General features: G+C 41.3%; 1 protein-coding gene across 1 annotated transcript in view; it reads right to left on the bottom strand.

Annotated features, from left to right (window-relative positions):
- The window catches only part of si:ch211-26b3.4 (connector enhancer of kinase suppressor of ras 2), a 438,839-nt gene that overhangs the window by 191,621 nt on the left and 219,585 nt on the right, over nucleotides 1–27,633 (bottom strand). Inside the window, exons 6-8 of the mRNA XM_034181376.1 lie at nucleotides 19,891–20,010; nucleotides 7,989–8,048; nucleotides 4,413–4,481 (exon numbers count right to left, since the gene is read on the bottom strand). Of these exons, the coding sequence (XP_034037267.1) occupies nucleotides 4,413–4,481; nucleotides 7,989–8,048; nucleotides 19,891–20,010 (249 nt within the window). The remainder of the gene's footprint in view (nucleotides 1–4,412; nucleotides 4,482–7,988; nucleotides 8,049–19,890; nucleotides 20,011–27,633) is intronic.

Raw genomic sequence — 27,633 nt, 5'->3', positions numbered from 1 at the left:
AATGTCACGTGTGACATCCTAATTGCATTTTGGGGGACATTCGGCATGTTTCTGCAATGTCAAACCCTGGCCGAATGTCCCGAATACACCGTGAGTGCGCCTCAAGTGCTGCTGGAATATATTCTGCAGAACCGCAATCAGACCACAATCGTACAGCTTGTGAGTGCATTCTTATTGTTCTTACTGTATTCTGACAGCTCTGCAGGTACTTACAATGTTCCACATACATTTGTACTGTGCTCGGAAGCTAATGCACACGGCATGTGTATGAATCAGTCATGGCGGGTTGTAGCGCAGTATAATTATTATAATTATACTATATTATAATTATTCGGACGGCTGTCCTCCGTAATTCTTACGTCCTCCCAGATGTGGCACGATATATATATATATATATATATATATATATATATATATATATATATATATATATATATATATATATATATATGCGAGGTCTATTAGATAAGAAACCGACACTTTTATTTTTTTTAACTATATGGATTTGAATGACATGCGATTACACGAATCATGCTTGAACCCTCGTGCGCATGCGTGAGTTTTTTGCGTGTCGGTGACGTCATTTCCCTGTGGGCAGGCCTTGAGTGAGATGTGGTCCCGCCCTCTCAGCTGAATTCCTTTGTTTCACACGCTGCTCGAGACGGCGCGCGTTGCTTTATCAAAATTTTTTCTGGACCTGTGAGGAATATCCGAGTGGACACTATTCGAGAAATTTAGCTGGTTTTCAGTGAAAAGTTTAACGGCTGATGAGAGATTATGGGGTGTTTCTGTTACTGTAAGGACTTCCCACGGAGCGGGACGTCGCGCAGCGCTTCCAGGCGCCATCGTCGGCCTGTTTTGACCTGAAAACATCCTAATTTAAGGCTTAATTCACCCAGGACGTCGTGAGAGAACAGAGAAGATTCAGAAGAGGCCGGCATGAGGACTTTATGCGGACATTCCACAGTTTAAGGACATTTTGTAATGAAAGACGTGCGTGCAAATTCGCTGAGTCATTTCCGTGATGACTCTGCGAATCTGTGTGCACCGCGACAGGAAAAACACCTCCGTGTTGAAAACCATTTGTAAAATTCAGGCGGCTTTTGATGGCTTTCAACAAGTGAGTAACTGAGAAATTGTTTAACAGCTTGGGCATGTTCCAACTTGCCCGTTAAGGTTTCCAACGGAGGTGTTTTTCCTGTCGCGACCCCCCGTGGTCGGGTCCGGCCCGACATGCGACTCTGCCCGCACGTTCTTTCATTACAAAATGTCCGTTAACAATGGAATGTCCGAATAAACTCCTCATGCCGACTTCTTCTGAAAGTTCTCTGACGACTTCCTGGGTCAACAGAGCCTGAAATGTGGAAGTTTTCAACTTGAAACGGCGACATGTTCTGGCATGTCCACAATTTCTCGGATAAACACTCGATGGAAAAACCATCGTGACACGCGAAGCCTCCGCTCGGCTTTCCATGACAAAATCTCTTGTTAAAAGTGAAATCTGCCGGAAAATGGTTGATGTCCACCTCTTGTGATAACCAGAGAAATGGCACACGATGGTCACGGATCCAGACAGCCATCCATTTAGAAATGAAACAGTCGTTCAGTTACTGTCGCTTTAAGGACAGCCCCCAGCGGCTGTGGGGTGCGCTGCGCTCCGAAGCCGCCATCGACAGGCTGAACGACTATTTCATTTCTAAATGGATGGCTGTCTGGATCTGTGACCATCGTGTGCCATTTCTCTGGTTATCACAAGAGGTGGACATCAACCATTTTCCGGCAGATTTCACTTTTAACAAGAGATTTTGTCATGGAAAGGCGAGCGGAGGCTTTGCGTGTCACGATGGTTTTTCCATCGAGTGTTTATCCGAGAAATTGTGGATGTGCCTGGACATGCCAGAACATGTCCCATGAGGCTTCATCACGGCATTGCTTTGCGCCATGCGACACCGCAGCGATGCGCGAAATTCCTCCGCACGTCTGTCTCAATGTGCTGAAAAGCGCTGATGTCCACGTCTTTTCACAATTCCTGTGCTAGTCAGACGACGTCCCAGATAAAACACAGCGTCCAGTTTGGAAATGAATGGCACATTCCACTGTTACAGGAGTTTTTGTCATGGAAAGAGGAGCAGGGGCTTCGCGAGTCACGGCGGTGCCGCATGGCGCACAGCAACGCCATGATGAAGCCTCACAGGACATGTTCTGGCATGTCCAGGCACATCCACAATTTCTCGGATAATCACTCGATGGAAAAACCACCGACAGCTGTCTGAACACCATCTCAAAGCCGTCCTGTGAGACCAAAATGGAGGTGGTTTTGTCTCGCTCCAGTAGCGAATCCATCGTGACGCGCGAAGCCTCCGCTTGGCTTTCCATGACAAAATCTCTTGTTAAAAGTGAAATCTGCTGGAAAATGGTTGATGTCCAGCTCTTGTGATAACCAGAGAAATGGCACACGATGGTCACGGATCCAGACAGCCATCCGTTTAGAAATGAAATGGTCGTTCAGCCTGTCGATGGCGGCTTCGGAGCGCAGCGCGCCCCACAGCTGCTGGGGGCCGTCCTTAAAGCGACAGTAACACTCCTTATTCTCTACCAAGCCCATAACATTTTTACCGAAAGCCAGATAAATTTTTCTAATGGTTTCCAGCTGCCATTCTCTTTCTGAAAAAATTCTGATGGAAAAAAAGCCCAAATCATTCCGCCATTTCCTGGCAATGAAACAACGACGAGGGGGCTGGACCACTCCACTCAAAGCCTGCTCACAGGCGAATGACGCAACCGACAGGCGTGGAAAAACTCACGCATGCGCACAAGGGTTCAAGCTTGTCTGACGCAATCACACATGCTTCAAATCCATATGTTTTTTGAAAAAAATAATAAGGTCGGATACTTTTCTAATAGACCTCATATTATACAATTAATGGTAACAGTTTAACATTTCTGCTTTTACCACTGAAACTACCAAGTTTTTTTTGGAGCTGGTTGATATTAACTAGATTAAGTAAATACAGCATTTCCTTTTTAGCATGTTTACCTGAATCAGGCCAGTTTAAAACTGTTCTGTTATGCAAGTGTGGAGAGGGGGAAAGAAAAAAGGGGGGAGACCGAACCAAAATAATAACTGCTGCCGCAGAAGTTTTTCATCTGCCCTGGGTCTTCATTATTTTTCCAGATGCTATTACCTCCACATAATTACAGTGCCTCTTCAAACAATCAGCTTGATATTTGAGCAAATTCCACATTGTACTTAAAAAGATAGGCTGAAAAGTAATGTTTTGAAATGGGTCCCAAACTGACATTCGTACACAGACAAATGTATGGAAATAGACGTATATCATCATTCTACAGGGTGAGGAAAACTTCTCATCCAGTATTCACACTGGGCTATAAATGAAGGTGCACAAGATAAATTTATCATCCAAAGAGTTGACAGGTGGTAGCAAATAACCATCTTTTGTTCTCAGCACTTGGCTCCAGGATTGATGAAAGGAGCTGGATATTGACCGGAGAGTTCCATCTGCTGTTTTCCCACTTCTCCCTTCCTTTTCTTTTATCATCTTCCTCAGTAAATTCCCTCTATGCAGTTCATCCTTCTCTCTGTTCTTTCCCACTCATCCCAGCATCCCCTGACTACTTAGCTCTGACGCTCGCTCCCTTCCCAGACCGTCATTCCGCCAGTTCCACCCACCCTTCTTCATCTCACACACCTCCGGCTCCCGCGGCTTATCTCCTTCCCCAGAGTGGAGGATCAGAGCGGAGCGGGTCGAGCAAAGGGAGCAATGAGATGCTGGAGCTGAGAGCCTAGCAGGGTGCGATCTAAACTCCCACCTCGAGTGAAGGGATGCAGAAATGGACTCATGTTTCTATCAACATCCCTCTCCAACATCTTCCTGCTTAAACAGTGACCAGATCACTGGTGACACAGCTGCACGCACGCTATCACATGATCTCATAAGGCAATGACCCGTTTAAGCTGGCTCCCCACTTCTGTGCTTCCCTTTGATGGGATGAGTTGATGGTAGAACTACAACTTATTGAAGTCTGAAAGTGGAAGATAATGTCTCCTTTACGGCTTTCGTACAAAAATGGGCACAAATTCCACAAAGATGGAGCTGAGGCTCACATCACATTGAGTTGAGCAAAGCTTTTGTGTAACAGTCAGCCTATAATCTGCTCCCCCTGCAAGCATAATTAGCCTACATTGTAACACATTCACAGAACAGCTAGCGCCACAGTGGCAGAGGCGTTGCCGGTAGAAGACACCACACAGAAGGGGAAAGAAAACAAAAGGCCACCAACTGTACGTGTTTACAAGGTAAACACATGAAAAGTGCATCGATTCAGTGTGATTACGTGATTGTGTGAATAATCACATTTTTGTCGTTTTGTGTTTTTTTTTTTTGACTTACCACTGTCTGGTGGTTGACTTGGATGACCTCATCTCCTGCATGGATCTTTTTACACTGGTCTGCTGGTGACTGCAAAGAAAGAAATACGAGGGCTGTCAATAAAGTATAGGTCCTTTTTATTTTTTTCAAAAACTATATGGATTTCATTCATATGTTTTTACGTCAGACATGCTTGAACCCTCGTGCGCATGCATGAGTTTTTCCATGCCTGTCGGTGACGTCATTCGCCTGTGAGCACTCCTTGTGGGAGGAGTCGTCCAGCCCCTCGTCGGAATTCCTTTGTCTGAGAAGTTGCTCTCTGTTTCTGTTTTCTGTAATTGATCATTTTAGTTTTTGTTATATAATTGTGTATGTACTTATTGTAGCAATTACTTATATACTTGTCCTGGCTGTGTTCTCTGTGATTTTAATGTAACACGTCATGTGCACTGAGCCGTCATTTCCAACAGTCTGTGAGTGGCTGGCCGGCAAGCAGCTGAGAAGTGCCTTGCTGTGCTGTGTGTGCTCAGACATGGCTGGCCGGTCCCCATGTGATCTTGTCTGTACATAAATATCAGCATGTCATAGGGGGAGCCAGCACAGTGGCACACCACATGTGTTGGGGGAAGCGGGGAGGGCGCGACACACACATACCACATGTGTTGGTGGGGGGCACGATGCACATACATGCCACATGTGTAGAGGGAGGAGGCAACACACTGGCATACCACATGTGCCGGGGGAGGTTCGACACAGCCACACTGATTGTGTTGCTTGGTGATGCCACACTGGTGGGGCACTTAGAGATTTTTCACAGACAGCTCAAATGTGGTCACCTGCTCTCTCATGCTGGGAGTGTGAATAGCCCTGCTTTTTCTAAGTGTCCAACGACCAGTGTTGGATGTTTGTGTGTGACACCTGGAATTTGGCTGATCCCCTGGCAACACAAATGACATGTGAGTGTGCGTGTGCTCCCCCACCACAAATGGCATACAAGTGTGCAGTGTGTCCCCCCAACACAAATGGTGTGAGAGTGTGCTGTGGGTGCGGAACACCATGGCATATGGCAAACCTACACACCACAACAGAGATGAAGGTGGCGTGTTGTGTCAATCATGTGATGTCCTTATAGACTGACATGATCACACTCGCACACACCTACTACAGTTATGCGTTTGTCAGGGTGGATAATTCTTGTATTGTCTGCTCTTTACAGCAGGAATTAAATATTAAACATTGCTTTTTGTTGTTGTTTGTGTGTGTGTGTTTTACGGTGTGAATAAAATCATTACCAGGAACATGATTGTCTTACATTTAAACAGTACATTCATTGTTCTTATAATGTTCGAGTCAGGACTAAACACAGAGAGGCTGTGTTTCAGTTTTATGCAGCTAAAATCTGGAACCAACTTCCATAAATGGTAAGACAGGCCTCAACTCTGACAATGTTCAAATCCAGGCTGAAAACAGTTCATTTTACCTGCACATATGACAAAGCATTTTATCTGCACTCTTTACTTTTAATGTAATTTTTTAAATTATTATTTAGACTCTATGAATTGATTATATCTAACTGTAAATTTATGTGACTGTAAAGCACTTAGAATTGCCTTGTGTATGAATTGTGCTCTATAAATAAACTTGTCTTGCCTTGCCATTATTTTGACCTTACACATTTTTGTTGATTGCTGCTGCTGCTATGTGAGTGCGATGTGGTATCACACCTCCCACATGCTCGCACTGTGTCTGTGCATGTGCACATGAGCATGCACGAAACCGTCAGTGTTGGATCGTTCATACTTGTCCGACCGTGTGTCCCTCCCAAGAGCGGCTGGAATTTTTCACGGCTCACCAATTTGGTTTTAGTTGCCCTTTTCAGTTGGTTTCTGCTCCTTTCACCCAACTTTGTGTGAAGGGGCCCTTAGTGCTGCATTTGATACGGTGAATCACTATTCTACTTGATAGGCTGGAGAATCATTTTGGGATTACTGGGAATGCCCTTGCATGGTTGACATCATATCTAACCAGTCATTCTCACTGCATCTGGTACAACAACACTACCTCTAACATTGGTGACATGAAATTTGAGATTCCACAGGGGTCCGTCTTAGGGTCCTTGCTTTTCTCCCTCTATATAGCAACCGTTGGGCACATATTGCGGAATTGTGGGATTACCTTTCATTGCTATGCTGATGATACATAGTTATACACGCCAATAACTGCTGGTAATCTCATCCACATAAAAGCCTTAGAGGATTGCCTTGCATCAGTGAAAAGCGTTCTTACTTTTAAACTCTGATAAGACTGAAATGGTTCTTGGTCCAGTGGGACGTCGGCATCAGTTTGATCAGCTAACACTTAACCTAGGCTCGTGTGTCATATATCACACTGACAATGTGAAGAACCTTGGGGTGATTTTTGATCCTATGTTGTCCTTTGACCTCCACATTAGAGATGTTACGAGGACTACTTTCTTCCACCTGCGAAGCATACCGAAGATTCGTCTATGGCTGATGTTGAGACCCTGATTCATGCATTTGTTTCTTGTAGACTGGACTACTGCAATGTTCTATTTTCTGATTTACCACAGTCCAGCGTTAGGGGTCTCCAACTGGTTCAAAATGCTGCTGCCAGACTTTTGACAGGAAGCAGAACGTTTGAACACATTACACGCTTTCAAAATTATGTTGGGTCATTATGACCCCAGCCAAATATTTATCATTTATCAATTTTATTAATCAGAAAAATGTGTCCAAATGTGAATTTGTCAGTCTACTTCTCTGATTTTATTAAACATCTGTTGTCCCATTTCTGTATGATAATGGATAAAGGATAATGGAATGTTAAGTAGTGCTGAAAATATGTATTCTTTTAACATAAGGCACTGATTTTATCATATAAAATTAATAAATATTATGACATTTCACAATATCCATCATAGATAAAGGAAGAAGTTTGATAAACACAAATAGAACCATTATAACACTATAAACTATAACTGGGTCATAAATGACCCCACTCGGTCATTTTAGTTGCTAAAATAGCTACGTCATGTGAATGTGAAATTCACTGAATACCTAATTATCCAGGTGTATTTTACATTGAGAGGGCTGAATTCAGTCATTTTCTGTACCTGCTTCTTCCAGTTAAGGGTCATGGGGGAGCTGGAGCCCATGCCAGCAGTCACTGGCCAAGAGACAGGGCACACTCCGGATAGGACGCCAATCTATCGCAGGGCCACAGATCAATAGACAAACACATTTACACCTATGGTCAATTTAAAGTTTCCAAATAAGCTAACCTACATGTCTTTGGAATTGGGAGGAAGCCGAAGGCCCCGGAGGGAACCCACATGAACATGAGGAGAACATGCAAACACCACACAGAAAGGACCAGGCAGGATGAGATACCACAACCTTCTTGCTGTGAGGCAACAGTGCTAACCATTAGCCCACCATGCCACGCTTGACAGTTGAATTATTTGAGTTAATTAAACAAAGATGTTTGAGATAATCAGTTTCCTAACATCATTTAAGTTGAATTAAATTTAACTTTTATACCAACATTTGTACCTGGTTTAAAATAAACCTAACTTACATTCTCTGTGGTTCCTGTGATGACATGGAGTCCATCATACGTAGACTTGATATACATCCCCTAAAAATACACAAACACACACACACACACACACACAAAACAGAAATGGAGGGTTATATAACACAAACACACACACACACACACACAGATATAAATACGAGGTCTGTTAGAAAAGTATCCGACCGTTTTTTTTTTTCAAAAACCATATAGATTTGAATCACGTGTGATTGCATCAGCCAAGCTTGAACCTTCGTGCGCATGCGTGAGTTTTTTCACGCCTGTCGGTTGCGTCATTTGTCTGTGAGCAGGCTTTGTGTGAGCAGTGGTCCACCCCTCTCGTCGGATTTTTATTGCGAATAAATGTCTGAACGATTTGGAGCTTTGCTGCATCAATTTTTTCCAGAAACTGTGAGAGACCTCCAGGTGGACACCATTCAGAAAATTCAAATGGCTTTGAGGGACGATTTTATGGGGATTACACAGATTAAGGAGTGCTCCAGCCGGTTTAAAGACTGCCCACAGCGGCTGAGAGCGCGCCGCGCTCCGAGCGCTGATCGACAGGCTGAAACAACCAGATCATTTCCAACGTGAAGGCTTTGCTGATCCGGGACGTCGTCTGACTTACACAAAAATGGCAGGAGACGTGTGGACATCAGTACTTTTTCAGCACATTCCACTGTTACAGGAGTTTTTTTTCATGGAAAGAAAAGCGAAGGATTGCGCCACCGTGCCGTTCATGGCGCGGCACAAAACCACCTCCGTGTTGGTCTCACAGGACAGCTTTCAGACGGCTGTCTGTGGGTTTTCAGTCGTGTGACTAACTGAGAAATTGTAGATGAGCTGCACATGCCAGAACATGTCCTGTGAGACACGCGGAATTCCTCCGCTCCTCTTTCCATGACAAAAACTCCTGTAACAGTGGAATGTGCAGTTCATTTCCAAACTGGACGCTGTGTTTTATCCGGGACGTCCTCTGACTAGCACAGGAATTGCGGAAGACGTGGACATCAGCACTTTTTCAGCACATTGAGACAGACGTGCGGAGGAATTCCGCGCGTCGCGGTGGAGCCGCATGGCACAAAGCAACGCCGTGATGAAGCCTCACAGGACATGTTCTGGCATGTCCAGGCTCATCCACAATTTCTCGGTCAGTCACACAACTGAAAACCCACCGAAAGCCGTCTGAAAGCCATCTCAAAGCCGTCCTGTGAGACCAACATGGAGGTGGTTTTGTGCCGCGCCATGAACGGCACAGTGGCGCAATCCTCCGCTTTTCTTTCCATGAAAAAACTCCTGTAACAGTGGAATGTGCTGAAAAAGTGCTGATGTCCACGTCTCCTGCCATTTTTGTGTAAGTCAGACGATGTCCCGGATCAACAAAGCCTTCACGTTGGAAATGATCTGGTTGTTTCAGCGGGGTTTCAGCCTGTCGACCGGCGCTCGGAGCGCGGCGCGCTCTCAGATGCTGTGGGCAGTCTTTAAACCGGCTGGAGCACTCCTTAATCTGAGTAATCCCCATAAAATCGTCCCTCAAAGCCATTTTAATTTTCCGAATGGTTACCACCTGGAGGTCTCTCACAGTTTCTGGAAAAAACTGATGCAGCAAAGCTCCAAATCGTTCAGACATTTATTCGCAATAAAAATCCGACAAGGGGTGGACCACTGCTCACACAAAGCCTGCTCACAGGTGAATGACGTAACCGACAGGCGTGAAAAAACTCACGCATGCGCACGAAGGTTCAAGCTTGGCTGATGCAATCACACGTGATTCAAATCCATATGGTTTTTGAAAAAAAATAATAAGGTTGGATACTTTTCCAATAGACCTCATATATATATCTATATATATATATGTGAGGTCTATTAGAAAAGTCGCGCCTGTCGGTTGCGTCATTCGCCTGTGGGCAGTCTTTGAGTGAGGAGTCGCACATCCTCTCGTCGTTTTTTTCATTGTTTAGGAATGGCTCAGAGACTGCTGCTTTGATCAAAATTTTTTCAAAACTCTAAGGCACAACTGAGTGGACACCATTCGATAAATTCAGCTGGTTTTCGGTAAAAATTTTAACGCCTGATGAGAAATTTCGGTCTGGTAGTGTCGCCGTAAGGACAGCCCATGGCGCCTGATGGCGATCTGCGCTTCGAGGCGGCAGCGTCTCGCCGTTTCAAGCTGAAAACTTCCACATTTCAGGCTCTGTTGACCCAGGAAGTCGTCAGAGAACTTTCAGAAGAAGTCGGCATGAGGAGTTTATTCGGACATTCCATTGTTAATGGACATTTTGTAATGAAAGAACATGCTGGCAGAGCCGCATGTCAGGCCGGACCCGACCGTGGGGGGTCGCGACAGGAAAAACACCTCCGTTGGAAACATTAACGGGCAAGTTGGAACATGCCCAAGCTGTTAAACAATTTCTCAGTTACTCACTTGTTGAATGCCATCAAAAGCCACCTGAATTTTACAAATGGTTTTCAACACGGAGGTGTTTTTCCTGTCGCGGAGCACACAGATTCGTCGAGTCGTCACAGAAACGACTCGGCGAATTTGCGCGCACGTCTTTCATTAAAAAATGTCCTTAAACAGTGGAATGTCCGCATAAAGTCCTCATGCCGGCCTCTTCTGAATGTTCTCTGTTCTCTCACGACGTCCTGGATGAATTAAGCCTTAAATTAGGATGTTTTCAGGTCGAAACAGGCCAACGACGGCGCCTGGAAGCACTGCAGGACGTCCCGCTCTGTGGGAAGTCCTTACAGCGACAGAAACACCCCATAATCTCTCATCAGCCGTTAAACTTTTCACCGAAAACCATCTTAATTTCTCGAATAGTATCCACTCGGATATTCCTCACAGGTCCAGAAAAAATTTTGATAAAGCAACGCGCGCCGTCTCGAGCAGCGTGTGAAACAAAGGAATTCAGCTGAGAGGGCGGGACCACATCTCACTCAAGGCCTGCCCACAGGGAAATGACGTCACCGACACGCGTGAAAAAACTCACACATGCGCATGAGGGTTCAAGCATGATTGGTGGAATCGCACGTCATTCAAATCCATATAGTTAAAAAAAAAAATAAAAGGGTCGGTTTATTGTCTAATAGACCTCGTATATATATATATATATATATATATATATATATATATATATATACATATATATATATATATATATATATATATATATATATACATATATATATATATATATATATATATATATATATATATATATATATATATATATATACTGTCAAAAGTTTCTGTAACAATTCCGACTTTAAATGTCAAACTGAAGTTTTAATGTCCCGAGCAAAACACTTGAGGCACAGTAGGGTTTCTACGTGAATGTGCTTTTTGATTACTTTTTTATTGTATGTCAGGTCAGACCAAATGTTACATTTTCAAATAATAATTTTGAAAAAGTAACAGGGATTTTTTACTACTTTAGTGAGGAAATGAATCTTTTTACCGATGTAAGAATGTCATTGTCAGATGAATGAATGAATGAATGAATAAGTTTTATTCAGCATGCACATGAACAAAATACCAACAAAAGAATCTCTTACCAACAAAAAAATAAATAAAACAGAAGAAAATACAACAATAACTCAAACGATTTCCCAATTGGGTGCGGCCGAAAGGGCATGGGCTGAAGCAAAAGCTTATAAATGCCCACCCCCTACACCAGTTACTATACACATTTAAATACACTCAGAACAAATAGCGTAACTGAACACAACAAAACAATCAGTAATATAATGTGCAAATAAACAAAAAAAAACAAAAAAAAGAACTACGAAAACAGCCTAATATGGCATACTATAGCAAAAAATTACATTTTTTTTTTCCCCAAAATTTTTTGATACCTACCAGTGTACCAGATGATTTAATACTATCAGAACATTTATTCCAGATTCTAACAACTTTACAGAAATACAATTACTTTTAACAGCAGTTCGACTCTTTCTTCTCTTGAATATCAGTGTTTCTCGCAAATGATAACTGGACTCCCTTTTTAAACAACTCCTGAGTGTGTAGAGGCAAAAGTTTATTTTTAACTTTGTACATGGTCTGTATCATAAAATAATCCACCAAACCTTGACATTTCAAAATACACATACAAGCAAACAATTGATTTGTTGGTTCATAATATGTTTTTTTTACTTATAACTCTTATAGCTTTCGTTTGTAACAAAAAAAAAAAAAAATGGATTTGTTTTTGTTTTATATGGGTTTCCCAAAACCGCAATACAATATACGGGACAAGTAATGAATATTGTGCTTTATACAAAATTTAAATAACTTTTGAAATTTTAGATTTAACATAATTTATGTGAGTTTTCCAACTTAATTTATCAATAAAAATGCCAAGAAATTTATTTTCAGATAGAATTTCAATTTCAACATTGTTCAATGATAAGGTTCTATTTAAATTCCTGGGCTTATTTCCAAATATAATCCACTTTGTCTTACCAAAATGAAGTGACAATTTATTAGAATAAACCAATATTTAAAATTTTCCAAAGGTTGTCCCAAATTGTCCCCACTACCAAACACAGTTGTGTCATCAGCAAACAAAATACAATGGACAGACTTTCCCACCAAACTTATATCATTAACATACAACAAAAACTGCAACAGCCGAAGGACTGACCACTGGGTCACCCCACATGTAATCCTCAATAATTCTGAATTTGTCCCTCCAAAATGGACACACTGATACCTGTTACATAAATAACTAGCTAACCAATCCAGGGCCAATCCTCTATTGCTGTACTTCTGTAATTTTTCCAATAATAAAGTATGACCTATGGTATTTAATTTTTTTTTTATTTAACCTTTATTTAACCAGGTAAGTTATTAAGAAAAAAAAATCTTATTTACAATAACGACCTGGTGGTATCAAATGCTTTCTGCAAATCAAAGAAAATCTCTATGGTGTATTGCTTCATCTCAATTGCATTTGTAACTTGTTGAACAAACTCAATTATAGCCAGAGAAGTGGTACAACTTTGTCTAAAACCATATTGCTGTTCACTAAGTATATGCTGTTTGGATATAAAATCATTCAGCTTCTTTCCAAATATTTTTTCCAGGATTTTAGAAAACTGTGAAAGAAATCGGCCTGTAGTTTGAAAAAAACATGCTTGTCACCAGATTTAAATAGAGGTATCACCTTAGCTTTTTTCATTTTAGAAGGAAATTTCCCAGTCATTACTGACAAATTGCAAGTATACGTTAAAGGTTTAATAATACAGTCAATAATATTTTTAATCAGAAACATACTAAAGTTATGACAGTCAGTTGATTTTTATCCCCTTTAATTTATGAAAAATGTTGATAATTTAATTTTCATCTACAGTAGTGTTCAGAATAATAGTAGTGCTATGTGACTAAAATCCAGGTTTTGAGTATATTTCTTATTGTTACATGGGAAACAAGGTACCAGTAGATTCAGTAGATTCTCACAAATCCAACAAGTCCAAGCACTTATGATATGCACACTCTTAAGGCTATGAAATTTGGCTATTAGTAAAAAAAAAAGTAGAAAAGGGGTGTTCACAGTAATAGTAGCATCTGCTGTTGATGCTACAAACTCAAAATTATTATGTTCAAACTGCTTTTTTAGCAATCCTGTGAATCACTAAACTAGTATTTAGTTGTATAACCATAGTTTTTCATGATTTCTTCACATCTGCGAGGCATTAATTTTGTTGGTTTGGAACCAAGATTTTGCTGGTTTATTGTCTTGTTGAAACACCCATTTCAAGGGCATGTCGTCTTCAGCATAAGGCAACATGACCTCTTCAAGTATTTTGACATATCCAAACTGATCCATGATACCTGGTATGCGATATATAGGCCCAACACCATAGTAGGAGAAACATGCCCATATCATGATGCTTGCACCACCATGCTTCACTGTCTTCACTGTGAACTGTGGCTTGAATTCAGAGTTTGGGGGTCATCTCACAAACTGTCTGCGGCCCTTGGACCCAAAAAGAACAATTTTACTCTCATCAGTCCACAAAATATTCCTCCATTTCTCTTTAGGCCAGTTGATGTGTTCTTTGGCAACCTCTTCTGCATGTCTTTTATTTAACAGAGGGACTTTGCGGGGGATTCTTGCAAATAAATTAGCTTCACACAGGCGTCTTCTAACTGTCACAGCACTTACAGGTAACTCCACATTGTCTTTGATCATCCTGGAGCTGTTCAGTGGGTGAGCCTTTGCCATTCTGGTTATTCTTCTATCCATTTTGATGGATGTTTTCCATTTTCTTCCATGCATCTCTGGTTTTTTTGTCCATTTTAAAGCATTGGAGGTCATTGTAGATGAACAGCCTATAATTTTCTGCACCTGCGTATGAGTTTTCCCCTCTCCAATCAACTTTTTAATCAAACTACACTGTTCTTCTGAACAATGTCTTGAATGTCCCATTTTCCTCAGGCTATCAAAGAGAAAAGCATGTTCAACAGGTGCTGGCTTCATCCTTAAATAGGGGACACCTGATTCACACCTGTTTGTTCGACAAAAGTGACAAACTCACTGACTGAATGCCACACTACTATTATTGTGAACACCCCCTTTTCTACTTTTTTTTACTAATAGCCCAATTTCATAGCCTTAAGAGTGTGCATATCATGAATGCTTGTTGGATTTGTGAGAATCTACTGAATCTACTGGTACCTTGTTTCCCATGTAACAATAAGAAATATACTCAAAACCTTGATTAATCTTTTTAGTCACATAGCACTACTATTATCAACAATCAATCATTCAACATTTATTTATAAAGCGCTTTACAGCACCGACTGGTGTCCAAAGTGCTTAACATTAAAAACACAAATTCACAAAAAAAAACCCACATATAGAATAAAATTTTAAAACAACACAAAAAAGAACATAAAAATAACAGAACATGTCACCTCTCCACTAAGTGTTAAAAGCCAGTTTAAATAAATAAGTCTTTAACTTAGATTTAAAAAGTGCTAGGTCAGGAATAGTACGTAACTCAAGAGGTAGCTCATTCCACAGTCTTGGGCCAGCTACCACGAAAGCATGATCACCCCCAGCGTTTATATCTTGACCTTGGAACATCTAAGTAAAGCTGGCTAGACGCCCTTAATGTCCTACTGTAGGTGCGCAAAGTTAAAATTTCAGACAAGTAGGGAGGTGCAAGGCCATAAATAGCTTTAAAAACAAACATTAAAATTTTAAAATCAATTCTAAAATGAACTGGAAGCCAGTGGAGTGAGTACAGGACGGGCGTAATATGTTCACATCTAAAAGACGAGCAGCAGCATTCTGCACCAACTGGAGACGTGCAAGAGACGACTGATTAATGCCCGAATAAAGTGCATTACAATAATCAAGTCTGGAGCTGATGAAAGCATGAATGGCTGTCTCAAGATCACGTCTACTGAGAAAGTGCTTTATTTTAGCCAAAAGGTGAAGTTGGAAAAAACTAGCTTTGACAACAGAGTTTATCTGTTGATCAAACCTAAAACAGCTGTCAAATATCACTTCCAAATTCTTGACAGCTGGTTTTACATAGTTAGCCAAAGCACCAAAATTTGGTGTTACCACATTTGGTATGCCAGAGCGCTCAAACACCATGATCTCAGTTTTACCATCATTTAGGTAATGGAGGTTTTGGGACAGCCACTGCTTTACATCACGAATACAATTAAATAATGATGACAAAGCATCACTCCCATTAGTCCTCACAGGCAGATAGATTTGCAGATCATCTGCATAACAATGAAAGGACAGATTGTGCTGGGTTATAATTGACCCCAATGGCAGAATGTACAAAGAAAATAGAATCGGCCCAAGGACAGAACCCTGCGGCACTCCACAAGACAGATGAACAGTTGATGAGGAAAGGTCCCCAATCATGACAGAAAAGCTCCTTTCAGCCAAATATGATCTAAACCACTTAAGTGCAGTACCCTGAATGCCAATAAAATGTTCTAACCGGGAGACAAGTACTGTGTGATCCACAGTATCAAAGGCTGCTGTGAGGTCCAACAAAACCAGCACAGCGGGATTCCCTGCATCCACTGACAGAGTAATATCATTATGAACTTTTAAAAGTGCTGACTCAGTGCTGTGTCGTGATTTAAACCCAGATTGGAATTTTTCAAGGATGAGATTGTCTTCTAAAAATGATTGTAACTGTAAAAAGACAACCTTTTCTAAAACCTTAGACAGAAATGGCAGATAAGACACAGGTCTAAAATTAGATAAAACTGACAAGTCCAGGTGAGGTTTTTTAAGAAGAGGTCGAACCACAGCATGTTTAAAAGCAGCTGGAACAGACCCTGATCTACAACCCCTGGCAAAAATTATGGAATCACCGACCTCGGAGGATGTTCATTCTGTCGTTTAATTTTGTAGAAAAAAAGCAGATCACAGACATGACACAAAACTAAAGTCATTTCAAATGGCAACTTTCTGGCTTTAAGAAACACTATAAGAAATCAAGAAAAAAAGATTGTGGCAGTCAGTAACGGTTACTTTTTTAGACCAAGCAGAGGAAAAAAATATGGAATCACTCAATTCTGAGGAATAAATTATGGAATCACCCTGTAAATTTCCATCCCCAAAACTAACACCTGCATCCATATTTTCCTCTGCTTGGTCTAAAAAAGTAACCGTTACTGACTGCCACAATTAAATTTTTTTTTTTCTTGATTTCTTATAGTGTTTCTTAAAGCCAGAAAGTTGCCATTTGAAATTACTTTAGTTCTGTGTCATGTCTGTGATCTGCTTTTTTTCTACAAAATTAAACAACTGAATGAACATCCTCCGAGGCCGGTGATTCCATAATTTTTGCCAGGGGTTGTAAGACAAGCATTGATAAAAGTTAGGAGACCCGCTCCAACAGTATTAAAAACCTCCTTCAGCACCTTAGCTGGAACAACATCTGAAGGACAACTTGTAGATTTTATGTGTTTTATAACATCAGCAAGAGATGCAAAAGAAATGGGCTCAAACTGCTCGAGCACAGCAGAATGTGCACGAGGAGCAGACAACTCAACATTACAGTTCTGATCAGCGTTCTGTCTGACTGATGAAACCTTATCAATAAAAAACTGAAGAAACTCCTCACAGGTTGTGGTTGTAGCGTCCAACAAAACAGAGGTGTGTGGATTTACAACTGAGTTTATAGTCTGAAATAACACACTGGGACGATGACAACTGCTCGAAATAATATGAGACAAATATTGTGCTTTTGCCTCCTTCACAGCCTTCTGATAGTCAGACTGTCCCTCAGAAAACCCAGAGACACCTGTAGTTTGTCCTTTTTCCATTTTCTCTCCGCCCATCTGCAGCGTTGCCTGAGGGCACGGGTCGTGGCATTTAACCAGGGGTCGATTTTGATTTCCTGGATTTGCAGCGCATCGGTGCAACAGAGTCCAAAATTACTGTGCATGTGGAGTGGAAAGAAGAGAGGATGTTATCTGGGAGTAATGGAGAAACCAGTCCATTCATGGCATAAAACTGAGAGTCCATGAAGGCAGCAGCAAAGTCCCTCGCTGTCGAGGAGGTGACCAAACGGCGGCGAGAGACAGGAACAAGTGGCTTACCAGCAGATGGAGGAGCAGTAAATTAAAAAATAACAGGAAAGTGATCTGAAATAGCAATGTCTGATATGTCCTTAAGTGAAACTGAGAGCCCACAAGAAATGACCAGGTCCAAGGTGTATCCAAGATTGTGTGTTGGTCCATCCACAACTTGTGTTAGACCAAAAGAGTTCAGGAGGCTTTTAAAATCATCAGCCAGCTGATTAGAAGGACAACAGATATGAATATTAAAATCACCACAGACCAAACATTTGTCATATTTTGGGATAAAATCTGCCAGAAACTCAGAAAACCCCTGAATAAAATCCTTATTAAATTTTGGTGGACAGTTCTGAACACTACTGTACTTCTCTAATATACATTGACATTGACTTTCTACTTTTCTTGTGATAATTTGCTGTTATCCACTTTTTACAAGATACAATTGAATTTGATAAAATTTTTACCCATGTTAACAAAGTGATTATTGAAATGATCTGCAATAACTTTATTGTTTTTTTATGGTTTTATCAGAATCTCCATAGAAATATTATGGATAACCTTTAACTGCTTTTCTCTTATTAATGATTTCATTTAAGATCTTCCAGGTCCCTGTAATGTTGGTTTTATTTTTTACCAATAAGTTGCAACAATATTGCTTCTTACAGTATCGCATGATGTTCGTTAATTTATTTTTGTATATCTTATATTTACTTTCATCCTCCTTAGTTATAAATTTTATAAACTGCTTGTACAAAAGATTTTTCTTTTTGCATGCATGCATTCAGGAGTCTTTTTGTAACCCAAGGTTTGTCAGTTTTTTGTGTTTTTTTTTTCACTTTTTGCACCAGCAGACAATATTTATCATACAAATTTGAAATAATGGTAATAAAAGATTCATATGATTTGTCGATATCATCACTATAAATGTCACACCAATCATGCTGCATTAAGTTCCTTCTAAGATTCTCAAGGGTAATTTCAGGTCATTTTCTTTTGAAATGTACAAGTTCTTTCTGATCGTATCCATCAACTAAGGCCTGCAAAACTGCAAAAACCATCATATGATCGCTGACATAGCTAATGAGTATTCCACATGTTATATTCCCTAGAGTAGTAGTAAATAATAAAGTGATTATTTATTTATTTATTTATTTTATTGGTGATTGCACCAAGACAACAGCTAGGAAATAACAATAATGAAAAAAGAACTAATCAACTGTTAAACGTGAGGATACTGACACCATGAAAAAATAATTAGTTTTACGGATAGTTGCACAATATTTATTTTACATAAATTATTTGATATTTACCACTGAAAAATTGGATATTTGCTTTATTTATTTACATATTTTTCACAGTAATGGATCTCCTTTGAACTTTATCCACTTTAATAATGATCCATCATAGGAACCACAATAATGATAACATTATGCCCCATAACAGAGTGAAGAAGTTAAGAGTGGTGTTAAAATCAAATCTATTCACTTAATTCAACACATCCTTACAACATATAAATTGCTTAAAGCAGAAAAGTCATATAAACACACTTTACAATATAGTTGATGTACAACAAGCAGTAGAGATCTCTGTGTTTTCAAATATCTTATATGGTTAACTGACATTTATTTTTGTCTTTATGCTACTTTCTCATATTAGTGGCTCCCAAACATGTGGGCAGCCCACTTTGACAGTGCTGCACCATGCAACTTCATTACTCATGTATAGACTGAAGGAAAAAATATGAATTGAGGCAGCAAAACTTGAGTGAAATATAAAACAAAAGTGATGATACCCCTGCACAGTGTCACTTAAATATGAAATAATTCAAGACTGTACCACCTCTCAGTAATTACATTATGTCAAAGTTAACAGAATGTTAACAATGTGAGCAAAGAAAAACAAAGTCAACATTGAATTTCAAAGCCACAAAAGTCTACACAATTTTGCAAATCCTATAACAGATATAAATCATTACTTTTACACCCATCACTGTAAGAACCTTGCACTTTTTTTTGTATGAATAAATAAAAAAAAAGGTTTGTGCCAAAGTGAACTTCCATCTTAATTTTTGCCAATAGGTTAACTTGTGCAAATGTAGCAATAAAAGTAGCAATAAAAGTGGAAGATATGCATTAGATAAAGTGAGGTCAGTAAAATAATACTGAGGTTTTGATAGTTTGATGTATTTGTCGTGTGTGTGTGTGTGTGTGTGTGTGTGTGTGTGTGTGTGTGTGTGTGTGTGTGTGTGTGTGTGTGTGTGTGTGTGTGTGTGTGTGTGTGTGTGTGTGTGTGTGTGTGTGTGTGTGTGTGTGCGCGCGCGCTCAGGTGTTTCTCTACCAGGCCTTCACTGGGCATGATGCTGGTGAGGTGGACCACTTCCAGGTGGGCCGACTGAGAGACCAAAGAGTCTGACGAGAGGGAGATGATGTGGTCACATATCCCTGCTAAGGTCTTACACTGGAGAAAGCGTCACAGCAAGGAGAGCAAAAGGGCAAAAAAAAAAAAAAGACAGAAAGAGAGCAAGACAAGAGCGAAAGACAGAAACAGATGTTAGTGAGACTGGTTTTGGTCCAGGAGGAATGCTGTGACCTAGCTGGAGGAGGTGAAACCAGAAATAATTTCATTTGACTGTTCCAGATCACTAACTACTTCCATCACTGCAGCACACAAACTGTTTCCTGTCACAGTCTGTCCACAGGCGTGCCCACAAGACGCTGTCACAGACGGCGCAACAATCATCCATAGCAGGAATTCCCGAGGTGCTCAGATGGCATTTTCTAACACCCAAATTATAGAGCACAATTTTCCATCGTTGTCATCTGTCATTTTTGGGAAGATAAGATTTGGCATTACATCTTCTTGATAAAATCTGCCACATGTTAAAGTGGCTGAATTAGTTTTTTGTGGACTGCCCTGATATTTCAAATACACATTAGCCCTCTGAGTGCCTCAAAGCAAATACGGCAAATCAAAAACACAACTTCACCTCGACTTCACTCTAACAAACCGTGACTGTTTTCAAGCTATTTGTCTGCTCAGTCACGCGAGCAAGTTAATTTATCTCCAACAATATCTTTCCCTTCTAATCTTGGCTTCCTGTGTCATCGCGCCACCTGACAGTGCACACACACGCTCGCACGCACGCTGGAACACAACAGAAAGACGCAGTTTAACACACTCACACCAGCAAGCCATGCTGTGCATGCTGTGACGAACCCTGCGTAAAATAATCTTCCGATCTCAATCTTAATGAGCAATTACCAGATTATGGTTTATGAAATGAAGACAGCACATCTTTTAGTGCACACAGATATGAAATTCAAACAACTCAGAAGCTGTGATTCCCTTAATGACAGAAAAGGGTTAGAATCTCCAGCGTGAGTACTAAGATAACTTCCGCATGTGATGCTCTGGCTCGCTTCCTCTTTCAACTAGCTAGGATTCCGTTACAGATTTGCACAAAGGTTAACTGCTATTTTTGGAATGTGGCCAAAACATTACAGCAAAATAGGGTTTGGAATGCAACTGCTGTTTTGTCCTCTCGTGATCACTGTCATTCCAGTGAGGCTCTCTCAAAAACTGTAATTCCAGGATTCATGGCGACAGAAGGGTAAGTCCTACTAAATGTAGCAATTTTTTTGTTTTTCTAAATTCAGTATTGCCGTAACATCATCACTTATAAGGTTTAACAAGCTCTCTTTTCCTGTCCACATGTACCACACCATGTATTTTAATATCATTCTTTTTGTATGTCATGTGACCTACAACAGCGGAAAATGGGTTTCCATTGCATTTTCGCAGTTTTATAATTGCTTCATGTGACCATAACAACTTTTGTGATGTTTGAGAATTTTTTCAACACATATGTGCTTCCAATAAGTGTATTTTCAAATCAATACTTCAAATGGCATTAATCTGGAGGGTGATGGAAAGCCATCCGATGTCTCTCTCATGCACAAAGGCTTCCTCATTTTTTGGTCAGCTAGTTGAACATGACAATGCCTGTTTCAATTTTTTATTCCGTTGTTCACACAATGATATTATGTTGTCGTCAACCTGCAGGTTTCACACACAGGAATCATGTAAATACACCAGCCAAGACGTTAATATGAAAAATGAATAAAACAACCATAGGATACTCATGAAAACCAGAAGAGCACTCATCAGAGTCACTGTTTAAAATTCATAATTTTGCAATGTTTATAAAAAATAGAAATAAATGGCATGTTTGCAAATCAGTACACAAGTTATCAAACACACATCATCATATTTGATTGCTTGGGTCCCATACCAGAGACCTGGAAGTGTTAAGGATTCTGCACAGTATCTTGTTCTTAGGACTGCAGTCTTATGGACCTTAGCTGTTGTACTTGGAATCTGCCAAGGCCATTCTCCCAATCTGGGGGTCGCAGACCCAATAGGTCCTATTACTACTGGGACCACTGTGGCCTTTTCACTCCCAACTCATCCCATTTTTACACTTGGTCAGTGCCCTTTTCCATCATGATGTAATGAGTTAGGCAGCCCCATTGCATCATTTATGGCCCTTCACACATTACACGAATGGCACACAAAGGAGGATTGGAATAGCAGAGCCGCAATCGAACGCCTAATACAGCCATCAACACATCCATTCAGGCACAGCACATGCACTCTACATTCGCTTGTCGCTCATGCCAGAAACCCATTCGAACAATGGGCAAGATGAGGTCGCACTACAATCTGATTGTGCTTGCAGCATTCACACTGCATGTCGAACGCAGGTCGGACATATTGTTCCGTGGCTGAGGGGCTGCACAAAATCATCAACCACGTCAAACCCTGGACAAATGGCATGATCGAGGCAACCTTCACACCAACGGCCAAATGCCGGCAAATGGCGTGCGAGTGAACATTCGACCCACTCTTGCCCGGAATCCAGGTGCCACCTACAAACATCCAACACCACTCGCGGGGTACTTAGAAAAGGTGAGCTCATTCATGTGAGCACGTTGCTGCTCCGTACAGGTTGCTGTGTCACTCGTTGGTGACGTTATGTCCGTATTGACATGCTCACACGCGCTTTCACTCACTACAGTTATGTGTTTGTCAGGGGACCGTGGTTGACATGTAATTACATCATGGGTTGGATGTCATTCGAAATCAAGCAGGGAGGGAGCTGACCACAGCCCACGGCTAGTGACTGTGTTCTTGCAGCTTGTGTCGCTCCACATCGCAGCCTCTGTGTCAGTATAACACAAAGCTGGGGAACATGTGTGGGCAGGCTCTCATGACATGATTAAAAATAAAAACAGCTCACCGGCCCACTGCGCCTCATGTGACACACAATCGCAACGTCCACACAGTTTGTCTGTCATGTAACGGGTTGAGTGACACCCTCACTGACAGATCCCCGTTGGCAGCTCTTTTGCCACACTTCCTGGAGCCATGAGCCCATTCATGTGAGCACTTTGCTGCTCTGGACAGGTAGGTGTGTCACAGCTGGAGAACACATATTGTGCCATGGCCAGCATTACCTCTCAACACTCTACCACAATGCACATGTGTCGACGAGCTCTCTTGACATGGTAAAAAATAAAAACACATATCACCTGTAAAACACGTTCACCTGCACCTCAGTGTGCGCTGCAGAAGGCATCAGCCAGGCTGTGAAAATATCCATCTGATCATGTGAATAGCCGGCGAGCCAAATATCATGTCCACCACGTGAGTTACAGTCCACATGGCGCGGTGTCCTTCAGCATGCCACACACTGGACAGCTGTATGCGCAGAGCCGGCTGATGTGTTCATGATATGAGCGCATCAATTCATTCATGTCAGTTCATTACTTCCTTGTTTACGTCCATGGCCATGGTTCATGAACATGAAGGAACAGAAGGACGATAAATATTTTAACAGACAAAACAAAATCCATTTGTTTTGTCATTTCCAACACATCATTGGCAGTAACATGATTGTCTTACATTTAAACAGTATAGTCATTATTCTTATAATGTTCTGTGCTCTCTCATTATTTGGTCCTTACACATTGTCCTTGATTTATGTACATTTGTACAACAATTAATTGCTTCCACTGCTATGTAAGCGCAATTTGGTATCACACCTCTCACCTGGTTGCACCGTGTTCGTACACGTGCACACAAGCATCCACAAAACCGTTGCTGCAGGATTGTACCCCATCCATACACTGCTGTCCAACCATCTGACCCTCCCATGCTTGCTCGCTGCAGCTTGTCACCGTGGCAATATATTTTTTTATTTATGTCCACGTAAGTACAGCAATCAGACACACGCACCTCACAGTGGAGAGTTGTTAGTCCATGTCTGTCCAAACACAGTAGGTGTTGTCCAGCTGGGATGTCCAGAGCGACAGATCCCCACAGCTGCTTCTGTTAGAAGCCACACCTCCTGACAGTGGAGCGCACACACCCACATGTCAGTGTGTGTGTTTGCAAACTCACACTTGTGGGTAACTTAGACAAATTTCACTGCAAGTACGACAGTGATTGTCTGCAGTCTGCTGTCGTGTGAAGAGTGTGACTGGCCGCACATTTTCTAAGTGCCATGTGAGCAGTGTTAGATGATGAATTTGGCGAGAGGTTGCGATGGGTTCGCACAGCGCACACTTTGTCTTTCAGCCGCTGGTGTGCGTAAATAGTTGTAGCAACAGGTGTACGAGGCATTAGAGGCAGGTACGATTCTACATGTTTTGCATACAATTCCTGCTTCATGTGCACTTCGACCAAACTTCGCACTATGTGTGAAAGGGCCCATAATATTGAATAGATTTTCAAAAATTCCTAACTCAAAGATCAAATTTCTTTCATATTTAAAACCTTTATGTAGTATGCAATCCTTTATTGACTGACAAACCTTAATCCGGATCTGATTCAGATTACAGATGTTGTGGCCATTTAAATTTAACACTGAAACCCCCATTTAATGTATATTTTACATTATATCTTAATCAAACATGACCCAATCACTCTCATATTTCAAAGTGAAGAGCAGACTGGCACTCACGATCACCTGACAAAGTTTGATCCTGATCTGATCCGGTGTTTTAGACTGAACAGCTACCCCCTAAAAATTGGTCCGCCCTGCATTCACTGCACGTGGGACCACAGCAGCTTGTCTGACACTGCGTCTCTACACCAAAAGCGATCAAAGGCAATAATGTGACAAAATAAAACCTCTTAAATTATTCTAAAATTAAATTTAAGCAGAAACGAGGTGAAAATCAGTGAGTTGCTGCTGATGCTTTGAAATGATGGAGGCGCAGTGAACGCAGCAGATGTGCTGCTGTTGCGCTCTGATCGGTTACCTGTCTTTTAGGATGAAATAATGCTGAATTTATATGGAAATTATTGTTGTAGAAAACCTTCAGATATCTGTTGCTGAGACAGATGATGACTGGAGTGCAGTTTGAAGCAGAAACAAGGTGATAATCAGTGAAACACTAGTGACACTCAGAAATGACGCATGTGCAGTGAAGGGACGGATCAATTTTTAGGGGGGACCATTCAGTCGGCAACACCGGATTCTGGATATTGTGGACATTTGAATTTAACATTGAAATTCCCATTTTATGTATATTTTGCATTATATCTCAATCTAAAGTACTTCAATCACTCTCATTTGTGACAAGGAGGTACAAACTGACACTCTCAAGTTTGATCTGCATCTGATCCATATTTGATATTTGATTTTTAACACTGAAAAGCCCTTTTGATGTAATTTTTTTTTTTTTGTATTATATTTTAACTTATGAAAAGTCACTTCTAACAGGACTTTGACCTTGAAAATTTTTTCCATGGAAAAAAATTGTGGAATTGGAAACTAGTGCTGGCGGAGGTTTGCACTTTACGAGCACGGCACTCTAGTTTGTTTATGAGTACTCCTCCCACCAAGCCAAGAAACAAACAAAAGCATCACTTTCATACTTAAGACGTGAAGAATTATAGAGCTATGGTTTGAATGCACCGGGGGTCACTGGAAGGGGGGCTGCAGATGACTTTGTGAAATAATGTAAAGTACTATACTGAATTCAAATGAAGCAGATTACTGTGTGCAAAATAAAAAGAGTATTTATTCCAACTAGAAGCACATGGGCTCACTGACGCCATAACATCTACACGCCGTGGAATCACTGAACTGAAAAAAGTCTAAAGCCGCGTTCACACCGGGCACGATCAGACGCTACAAATTCGCGGCGGTCGCGTGGCGACGGACGCGCCTCCTTCGCCCGGTGTGTCGCTCTGCTTGGGTGGACTTTTGCTGTGAAAATTCGCCCCGGTGCGTCATGAAATAGGAGGAGCTTCCATTCCGCTCGGTGTCAAGTCATCATGACGGACCTTGATCACACGGAGCGAGTTGTTGTGAAAAGCTCCCAATACAGAGAGTATCATTATTTGCTGCAGGAGCTGCGTCTGGATGATGGCTGCTTTCAGCGGTCCTTCCACCTCTGCGGTACCCAGTTTGAGGACCAACTGTCCCGTTCACGCGCGCACATGTAAACAATTTAAAAACAAAAGAAACTCGCTCTTCCCCCAAAAAACTCTGTCATAATTGTGTTTAGAAACCAGTCACCATTTGTTTTATTATACATCTGTGTAGTTAATTAGGTAATAAAATATTCTCCACACAGACAATTCGCTCGCGCGTGCACGTAAAAAAAAAAGAAAAAGAAAGAAAGAAAGAAACTCCGCGGCTTGCTGTGGGGCTGCTCCTCGCTCTTTCCCAAAAAAACTCTGTCATAATTGTCTTTAGAAACCAGTCACCATTATACATCTGTGTAGTTAATAAGTAAAATAATCTCCATGTATAATTCCCTCGCGCGCGCACGTAAAAGAAAAAGAAAAAGAAACTCCGCTCCCCCTGCTGTGGTGCTGCTGCTCGCTCTAAAAACTCTCTCATAATTGTGAAATAAAGGACAAAAGAGACATAAGTCCTGCTCACAGACTGTTACCAGAGACAGGACATGCTCACATCTTCAGTCAAACTCCAGACATCTCCACGTCACTACATATTCAGTCCCTGATTGGTCATCGCGGCGCGATGAGACGAAAAAGTTCAGATTTTTCAACTTGGGGAGGAGGGCAACACGATGTGACGCGATGCAATATCGCGCTATAAACACATAAAACGCTCAAAATCACTTCACTCGCGTCACTTTACTCGCGTCCATCGCGTTACACTGTGCGGTTTGTCGCCAAAACGCATCCTTACATAGGGATTACATGGCAACCTGTGGCTGCAGTCACTCGTGTCACGCCCGGTGTGAACGCGGCATAACAATGATGTTTGCTCAGTGGCAAAAAAAGTTTCATCTGCTGTGACTGGATAGCATGTATCCTTAGTGCTTGGCATCACAGTTTATTGCAACTTGCACCTTTCCCAGAAGCTACTGTCATCTGAGCACTGATATTGATATTGCATGTGCTTATAGACAAAAACAAATAAGAGACAAAATTCAATTTATTATTCAACTAAACTGCAAATACAAGGTCTATTAGAAAAGTATCCGACCTTATTATTTTTTTCAAAAACCATATGGATTTGAATCACGTGTGATTGCGTCAGACAAGCTTGAACCCTCGTGCGCATGCATGAGTTTTTCCACGTCTGTCAGTTGCGTCATTCGCCTGTGAGCAGGCTTTGACTGAGGAGTGGTCCACCCCCTCGTCGGATTTTCATTGCCAGGAAATGGCGGAATGATTTGGGCTTTTTTCCATCAGAATTTTTTCAGAAACTGTTAGAGACTGGCAGCTGGAAACCATTAGAAAAATTTATCTGGCTTTCGGTGAAAATGTTACGGGCTTGGTAGAGAATAAGGAGTGTTACTGTCGCTTTAAGGACGGCCCCCAGCAGCTGTGGGGCGCGCCGCGCTCCGAAGCCGCCATCGACAGGCTGAATGACCATTTCATTTATAAACGGATGGCTGTCTGGATCCGTGACCATCGTGTGCCATTTCTCTGGTTATCACAAGAGCTGGACATCAACCATTCTCCGGCAGATTTCACTTTTAACAAGAGATTTTGTCATGGAAAGCCGAGCGGAGGCTTCGCGCATCACGATGG

Source organism: Thalassophryne amazonica, chromosome 11, assembly GCF_902500255.1.
Source record: "Thalassophryne amazonica chromosome 11, fThaAma1.1, whole genome shotgun sequence".
Taxonomy (NCBI): Eukaryota; Metazoa; Chordata; class Actinopteri; order Batrachoidiformes; family Batrachoididae; genus Thalassophryne; species Thalassophryne amazonica.
The sequence above is the reverse complement of the archived record's forward strand: the minus strand, read 5'-3'. Positions and strand labels throughout refer to the sequence as shown.